This window comes from Octopus bimaculoides, chromosome 8 (genome assembly GCF_001194135.2).
Source record: "Octopus bimaculoides isolate UCB-OBI-ISO-001 chromosome 8, ASM119413v2, whole genome shotgun sequence".
NCBI lineage: Eukaryota > Metazoa > Mollusca > Cephalopoda > Octopoda > Octopodidae > Octopus > Octopus bimaculoides.
The window spans coordinates 91,550,778-91,560,252 of NC_068988.1; the positions used below are offsets into that span (position 1 = coordinate 91,550,778).

The 9,475-nt window shown below is 35.9% G+C and overlaps 1 protein-coding gene across 6 annotated transcripts in view; it reads left to right on the plus strand.

Annotated features, from left to right (window-relative positions):
- LOC106874583 (putative mediator of RNA polymerase II transcription subunit 26) overlaps window positions 1–9,475 on the plus strand; it is a 235,200-nt gene that overhangs the window by 200,795 nt on the left and 24,930 nt on the right. For all 6 annotated transcript variants that reach the window (XM_052970258.1, XM_052970262.1, XM_052970259.1 and 3 more), the window contains 3 exons: window positions 4,491–4,677; window positions 7,529–8,146; window positions 8,744–8,789. In XM_052970258.1, coding sequence (XP_052826218.1) covers window positions 4,491–4,677; window positions 7,529–8,146; window positions 8,744–8,789 — 851 coding nt within the window. The remainder of the gene's footprint in view (window positions 1–4,490; window positions 4,678–7,528; window positions 8,147–8,743; window positions 8,790–9,475) is intronic.

Below are 9,475 nucleotides of genomic sequence, written 5' to 3' on the forward strand. Positions count from 1 at the left end.
TTACCTTCCACAAGTCCTTTAACTTTCAAACTTTGACATACATCTATGAACCTTTAAAGCTTTCATATCTGTGAACCTCAAAAATTTTTATTACCCATCAACCTATTACGGAAAATTAAAACTTGTACTCCTACCTTAATCGTATTTTAAATAGTTATTTTATTTTAATTTCTCTCATCTTCATTCCTATCCTACCATTGGCGTTACCCTGCTGTCTCATTAAAATCCAACCATGTTGCCTGAGATACACTAACACAGGAGGGTATCATTTGAAGGAGATTTGGCTGCTATTGGTTGCAAGTCAGGTGACTGCATAAATGTTTTGTTGGAGTATCAATTGCTGAAAGAGCAACAGATGAGAGAAAAGAGTCCCCAATGTCACCCACAGAATACTGCAATCTGAGTCTATGTATCTATGTACCAACGTTTCTTTTCATCTATGTATCAACTGTCTCTCTCACTTTCTCTCTTTCTCTCTCTCTTCCTCTGTGTCCCTCCTCTCTCCTGCTTTTAATTTAACACTGTTCTATCTTAATACTGAAGAAAAGTGTGACGGACAGACAGATGGATGCAGCTCTTATAGTATAGATTATTATTATTAATAATGAGAATTGACAAGAGCCATCATCAACAACAAGTACTAAATCTCCTTTAAAAGGAAAATCAGAGAGGTGTCAGTTAATTTTAGCAGACATTGCTTTAGAAAACAATAAACCAGTTAGTAACTTATAAGAGGCATATCAGAGTGGGACTGCAAATGACATGCTAGTAGTGAGAATGGCACTCGACCATTTCTTTGCCATGAAACACAAAGGCTGTAGTATCCAAGCTAGAGTCCATGCTTTGAAACACAAAGGCTCAAAAGCCATTGGCTGGGCCTGGGTAGCAGAAGCATAGCATGGAAACAAATCTAGAATTCAGTGTGTGACAGACTGCAACAGCCATGTGCTCTCCGATTCCAAACAGACGAGCACAGTGTTTCGGCAACACTTTGCTAATCTCCTTTTGAGGAGTGGCATTCTTGAATCAGTAGGCTTTGATGCGTACCTTTATGGTATGCCATGCCTAACAGACAAGGAGATTGAGTGTTGCAAGAAACTGATTTCAGTGGAAGAAGTGGCAGATGTACTGAGCTGCTGTGTGAGACACAAATCATCAGGATTAGATGGCCTGCCCTATGAACTATACTTCCACATGTCTGACTTGTTGCTCCAGTTTTGGCAGCAGTCTACGGAAGCATTCCCAGTTGTGTGAGCTGGGGAGTCGTGACTGCTGAGGAAGGATCCAAACAAGGAGGGTGTGACTGAAAACTTTACTCAACACTGAGTTAAAGATTTTAGCTAAGATGCTCTTTAAGAGTCCGGCACTTGTTGTTGGTAGTATAGTCAGGGATGCACAAACCTGTGCAATCCCCAGTAGATCTATTCGCAACAACCTCTACCTCATGCAATACATTGTGGAATGGGTTGGGAATAGATCTGGATTTGGAGGGGCACTGGTCACTTTGGACCAGTCCAAAACTTTTGACAGGGCGGACTATCACTATCTGGTGTCTGTCCTAAAAGCTGTCAGTTTCGGTCCCGTCTTCAAAGGCTGGATCATCACAGTGTATAGTGGCATCTGCTTGATTGTCAAATTAAATGGCCACCTCTTGAATCCTTTCACACAATTAACCAAGGATTCCCTCTCTCCTTGCTTTATATATTTTAGTTTTAGAACCCTTGCTGTGAAGGCTGGAAAATTTGAGGAGTATCCCGCTGGAACTAGGCCACAGGACAGCTGTGTCTGCATATGCAGACAACATCACTGTCATGGTATTCAACTCTTTGGATGTAGAAACGATCGATACTATACTGAAAGAATATCAGGCATGCCCAGGAACACTCATAAACCAGAACAAATGGGTAGGCCTGCAACTAGGCTCTTAGAGAGACAAGTCCGTGTGGATTAGCGGCAATATCTGTTACTTGACTGAGAGTCCAGTGAAAGTGTTTAGAGTCTGGTTCAGACCAGATCTCCAGGCAGATAAGAAATGGGAAGAGGTCATGGTTAGGGTGGCCAAACTCACCCAGAAATGGGCAGATAGCAAGCTGTCTCTGAAATGTCAGGCAGAAATAGCAAATGCATATATCATCTTGGTAGTGTACTACTGCCTAGCTGTTGTACCTTGTCCTAAGAAAACTCTTCCCAAATTGGAGCACTTACTTTTCTGATTCTTATGAAAGGGTCAGGTTCTGATGGTCAGAAAATCTATTTGCTGTCAACACCCACACTGTCGTGGTCTTTAGACGCCATCTTTTATGATGTGGCATCATGCTTTGAGGCTGTCATACCTCCAGAAATATCTAAATCATTCCAATGGAGTAAACAGCAGCAATGAATATAATGGTGAACTGGTGCGGGCGTCCTTAGTGTGACACGTCCTTCCACAGCTTATCTTATTGACAGAGCTGCTGTGATAGGTCAAATGTAGACCAAGATTGGATGTTTGGCATCTAGAATGTTGCTAGGCACTCACTGCACTGTACCAGCTGGTCGAAACTGTTAGCAAGAAAACAACCCAAGATTTTTATAGGAAGTTAGTTTAAAGTATGAGCAATGATGGCCTAGGATTTGCTCTAGGTATTGACAAGAATAGTTTGAGTAGTTTCTTCTGAACAACCTTCAGGCCGAAAATCATGGACAATTTCCAAAAGTCTTTGGCATAGCAGTGCTACAGGGAGACATTGCCTGTTTGAGGCAAGCTCTTCGGGCTTGGAAGTGCCAACAGCTGAACCTGCTTGAGATGCATACCGGGGAACAAGACTATCCTGCATGCAATAATTCAATGTTCATGAATTAGAGAGTTGTGAGCTTGTGTGGAGCAGCTGCCGTTGCATGTAGGACAAATTCAGCTATCTTCCAAGTGTGTTGTGAAGATTGATGCACTACCTTCCCTTAGCAGAGAAGGAAGGCAGATCTTTCTCTGCTTAGTGGCTGTGGCAAAAGAGGTTGAGTGATGGAACTGTTTGAAAGGCTTGAAGACAGGCACTTTCTTTATCTGGCCAAGCACTCATCAATTCTTTTGAATTATCATTTGAAGAAGGAGGTGCTTCCTTCTAATGTGTTTATCAAAAGGTGGTCAACAGTGGCAAGAATGATGAGACCAAATGGACCAACTCTGAGTATGTTTTTCTAAGCAGACGGAAAGAAACTGAAAGAGGGCACTTTCCCATGCCTTAGGGATGGCAGAGTAATCCAGGATTTTTGCATGGGGTTTACCCCAAATTACCCTAAGTGGACTGTCCCACTATTGGGGATTCTAATTATATATTTGTTTATTATTTTTTTCTCTAATTTCTATTATATATCTCTCTTATATCAATTAATGTGGTATCTCCTTTGATTGATGTAAATCCCACCTGTTTTCATATTTTCTGTTTTTATGTGCTGTAACTTGTCTTTCAATATTGTCCTCCATGTCTTGGGCCCTTGTTGCCAATAAGATAAATCATTATTATTGATTGAGAGCAGTACATACCATCAAAGTGACATTAGGGTACAAATATATCTATCATGACTACCTGCCTGATAAGGGTACACCAGGCACATACATCACAATCATATGTGCATGACATGATGGTCTTATATTGAGATAAACAGCACATGATCTTACAGGTTAGAATTTTCTTAAGGTCCAGTAGCCCATTCCACTCAAAAGGTCCTTGAATGAGGGTTATTTAGGGCTGATAAACAAAACACTCATGTTTCCAGAGGTGAATTATTGAAACCCCAAAGAATTCCTCTCATCACACGGCTATGAGGCTCTCCCACTATTCCTGCTCATGATCAAAGATGTATATATTGTCAGCCACTAAGAGATAAGCTCAACTGGTTATAGTCAAGCAACTGACAGGCAAATCTGTGGTATTGAGCAGAATATTTACTGCAGCCCATGACAAAGCATGTACATGTGAGAGCCATTGCCTGCTACTGCACCAGAGCTGCTATTATTATTATTATTATTATTATTATTATTATCATTATTATTATTATTATTATTATTATTGATCATGAAGAAAATGATTTCCTCTTCTAAATGTAACCTTCTGATAATTTGATGATTGATTATTTCATCTTTTAGAGAACTGTTATTGATTATTTGGCCCAAAATACTTTTGTGCTACACTTTCATATACATACATGTATATATGTATGTGTGTGTGTATATGTTTGTGTGTCTGTTTGTCCCCCCAGCATTGCTTGACAATTGATGCTGGTGTGTTTACGTCCCCGTAACTTAGCGGTTCGGCAAAAGAGACCGATAGAATAAGTACTAGGCTTACAAAGAATAAGCTCTGGGCTAGATTTGCTCGACTATAAAGGCAGTGCTCCAGCATGGCTGCAGTCAAATGACTGAAACAAGTAAAAGAGTAATACATACCTATTATTTCAGCAAAGATAATCAAGAGAACACTTGTTTTATTTTAATAATTCTCGTTAATTTTCAGAAACAGTGAGATCAGTTGGATTGCTGCTAAAAAAAACAATCACCAAGAAAATCAGATACAGAAAACCTACAGTACCAAGAAAGACAAATCCTATTTTGGTTCTTATCCCTGTATACCCAAATCATTGAAAAGCAGGAAGAAACCAGTGAAAAAAGACAGTAAAAAATTGAAGAACTATAAGGTTTTAGTTAGTTGTTTATATATTTTATTTCTTCATTTGTTATTTTATCATAGTTTTAAGTTAAGGTTATTACAAAATTTATCTGACCAACAATATATATAAACCAATATTAAATAATACCTGCCAAGGTTTTTATCAAATATATACTCGTCAGAGGACATGCTTTTATTGACAAGCAGTTTCAAAAAATAAAGGGGAATACTAATAAATAAGTTAATTTTGTATATCATGATAATGAGAATATGAATTTAAGTACATTAACATAGTAATTATTTGATGATCTCCTTGATGAGTGATGTTTAATATTAGTAAATGTGTTTTTCTATTGTTTTCATATCATTGTTGTAAATTTGTCCTTGTTTTGTTTAAACATTCTTGAGTCCCGCCCTCCCCATTTTTATATCAACACTAGTAGGAACAAGCTAATTAGAAGTCCCTATGTGGTTGCTCACTTTGCTAGAAATACTAGCCAAATCTCTTTCATATCACATCCTACTATCTTAAAAATAGGAAGCACACATAAGATAATGTAATTCTAGATATACTATGCCTGAATAAAAAAACAGAATGAGCATGGCTGAAACTAATTTGATGATAAATTTGTTGGATCAGAGTAGATTTGGAGATAAGCAACAACAGTAACAACAACTGGTGGCAAATACCTGATGTTGTCCAACTTCATTAAATAATTTGCACAAATAACATCAGTATATAAAAAATATCTTAGTTTCTCTTCATATTTAACAATAAACTTCTTCAAGAATCTGATATTTTTCTTTCTATGAATGCAAAAAGATCTGTGTGAAAAGTGAAGTTGTATTGCTTGAGGAAAACTAGTTAAAAATGTAGGCAATATACATGTCATTCTAATTTTTTTAAATGAGACAAGGGAGACACTATGTAGTCACTGGATTGGTAGAAATAGCAGCCAAATTACCCTTAAACCATATGCTATCTTAAAAAAAAGAGAGGACACATTGGGTAATGTAGTTCTGGATACATTGTATGAAAATAAGATGATATGACTTCGACTTAAAGTCCATTGGGTAAGGACTGACAAATAACAACTTGTTTTAATTAGAGAAATAACTTGTCAACTAGAAATCATAGAAATGAAATTATATTACAGTATTTAAGCCACACACAAGGTTGTACCACAATCTTTCCTAAGTCAAACAACTGACATGGTGTAACTGTTCCAGAAGCCAGGAAATGATATGTGGGTTTACAGCTGTAGCTATGATATATTAACTATAAATAAACCATTTTTATAGTTTCTCAATATAATTCTAATTATCTCAACATAAGTTTGATTTCAATGCAAATGTATATAACTATTATCTATGCAGATTTGGTATCAAATCTAAAAGTAGCTTAACTTGCTAATGGTCTAATTTACAAATTTTAGTATTTTGGAAGAGCCTGTGTCACTCAACTCTTAGAGATACATTTGATCTAGGTGTTTGACATGTTAAAAGAAGACCTAGACACACACACACACACACACACACACACGCCTTTTTTTCTGTTTTTAAATAATTAACATTGTAAGACAAGCAGATCCTTGTTTCCATCCAGTATGTTAGATGTATACTAATTTATTAAGGTAAATACAAAAGTAGTTCCCTGGTATGTTATGTCCAAGATTAAATTATTCACTATCCTCAATCATTGTAAGATGGTATGGTGAAGTTTGTGGGAGAGTTTGCTTTATTTCTACTACATCAAGCAACTGCATAGAGTCTGTGATGTGTGTACTCATTGAAAGCAAGAGATACAGAAACGATCCAACAGTATTTCAGACAGCTTGACAGAAACTGAGGCGGCGAACTGGCAGAAACGTTAACACGCCGGGCGAAATGCTTAGCTGTATTTCGTCTGTCTTTATACGTTCTGAGTTCAAATTCCGCCGAGGTCGATTTTGCCTTTCATCCTTTCGGGGTCGATTAAATAAGTACCAGTTACGCACTGGGGTCGATGTGATCGGCTTACTCTCTTTGTCTGTCCTTGTTTGTCCCCTCTATGTGTAGCCCCTTGTGGGCAGTAAAGAAATAAGAAACTGAGAACTCGAGATACACACAGGGTTCAGTAGATGTAACTGACAGTGACATAATCTGTGCCGGAGTATAATAGCTACTGTTAGGATGTAGTGAGAAAAGGTTCAGTAAACCATTTCTTCTCTCTCCCTTTGTAAAAAGTAGACTTTACAAAGTATGTAGAAGAAGTGTGGTGGTATGTGATAGTGGTATGGTCTGTTTGATATACAAGTGTTCATTTCCTCTCTTGCACAGTACTGATGCAGTGCAAGAGTGGGTAGGAATTAAATGTATCACTTGAAGGCATAGGAAAAAAATGCTGTCAGGATTTAGAATAAACACGAGTGATAAGAGTGGCAATATTCTATACAGAAGATCCAGCCAACTTGGGAAAACAGACATTGAAGTGATGATAGTGGTGGTGACTGGTTGTACATGAGAAGGAGATTATTTCTTCCATATAGTATAGAAAAGAATGATTATTTTTCAATTAAGCTTTTATATTATGATTATTATGAAAATATATTCATGACAGTTTGTTAAAAGTTAACATAAAAACTCAATGCCTATATACTTTTATTGCTATACTTCATAAACACTTATATTTGCCTATGCATACAGTTTTTGCTAAATAAAAATCTGTAGATATATTCTGAGGAAAGAATTTTGACCCAGGAAGAACATCACAAATTGAACTTTCAAGAAAATTTCTCCAATTATTAAGAAAACTCTTCTGACAAAATTGAGCTTAATGTTTCTTTGTCTGATCACTTAGACTGAAGCAAAAACAACAATAACTTATATTCTTTTATCTTAAACAGGAAAAGGAATTGACATTTCATGATACTGAATTCACATGTAATGGTTCTCTCAACTGTCTTACTGATGAAGAACATCAAGTGTTGACCAGAACAACTACAGAACTGAGCCACAGTGAGAGCATCAACAAATCTCTAGTGTCTTTTAATATATCAGAGAAATTGCTTCCAACAAACAGTGTTTTGGGAGTTCACCAATTTCAACCTAGTTGTAGCTCATCATTTACAGCTCCTTCAAAAGCAACTGACAATCTTCAGGGGACTGTTGATATATATCCACGCAGTGATTCTAGCAAATGTGCATCTCTTGTTTCTTGTGTCTCTCTTGCATCTCATTCATCTCTCACATCAATCAACAGTAAGAAAAACCAATTTCTCGACTCCCCACTTGAGGAAAGAATTTTGACCCAAGAAGAACATCACAAACTGAACTTTCAAGAAAATTTCTCAAATTATCAAGAAAACTCTTCCGACAAAAGTGAGCCTAACGTTTCTTTGTCTGATCACTTAGACAATTTTTCAGGGTCTAATCTCTCTATTACCAGTTTCCAAAAGAATTCCATGCACCAGCAAGCCCAGATGTCACCAAAACAGACTTCATTTTGGAAGCCATCTTTATGGGTAAATTTTGAAGTCTTTTTATGAAACCTCATCTGCATTATTTCTGTGCATTGTTGATATCACCTATGTAGTCTTGTTAGAAACACACATGCAAACATTGGAATTAAAACATTGTGTAATCTTTTGGATTATTGGGACACCACCAAAGGGTTCATCTTAAGAGTGTATCACAAACAAGTTGAAATGGAGAATCACATCTCTTTTCTAGTTGTTGCTTTTATACACACGAAAGTGTTATGATTGTCCTTTTATAGAGATTACAACAGAGTACCTTACCTAACAGCAAGATAGGAATCTCCTCTCTCTCATGGTGCTAATATTTTACTTGCACCACATGTATGAATTAATATATTACATCTGTGTTTATATATTTAGAATTATTCATAAAATAAGTTCATGCATCATAAGGAGAGATGAATTGTGATACTTCTGGCAGGACTGATAAAACCACACAGATAGGAGCTGATAATAATTCTAATGAATATTAAAAGCTCTAGTTTCTAATGCTATGCTTTGACTTTAAATTTGATTGTTAACAACTGAATTCCTTCAGAATAAAGCTGAATATTATCATGAATGTATTACTGTCTCATTTAGGACAATTTCACTCAAGACAAGAGTACAAAGATTAACAACTTTCAAGGTAAATTCTTTTAGTCGTTCTTTTAAAATATTCACTGTTGTGTATGTAGCATCATTACTGTAATGTACAGTAAGATTCTCTAATAGGAGAGAGCCTTTTTATTTAGGTACTTACTTTTAAAACTATTAAGTGTCCTGTTTTCTATTAAAAACCAGGTGAGTAGAACTAAGTATACTGAGACCATTAACGTTACATATCAATCCCAGATATATGACATAATGACTGTTATATAGCCACATGGTTAAGATGATCATATGATTCAGGGTTCAATCCCGGTGTGCAGACTCTTGAGCGAGTATTTTTTGTCATAGCCTTAAATTTACAAACATTGAGTGAAAGTTGACTGACAGAAATTCTCAGATGTCTCTTTCTCTTCCTCCCTCCTTCTCCTCTCTGTTTCTCTCTCTCTCATATATATATATATATATATATATATTAAATATTATATATATATATATATATATATTATATATTATATATATATATATTATATATTATATTTATCTTATGATATTTACTTTGCTTTATATTATACTCATTTATTGTGCTTTTAATTGTTAATTTTTCTATATGTGATAGTTGATTTTCATCGATGAGTTCTTGAAACTTGGTTATTTTCCCTAAAACTATATATTTTATATATATTTTATCTATAAAGCTCAATTTAATTTTAATTTTTTATAAAT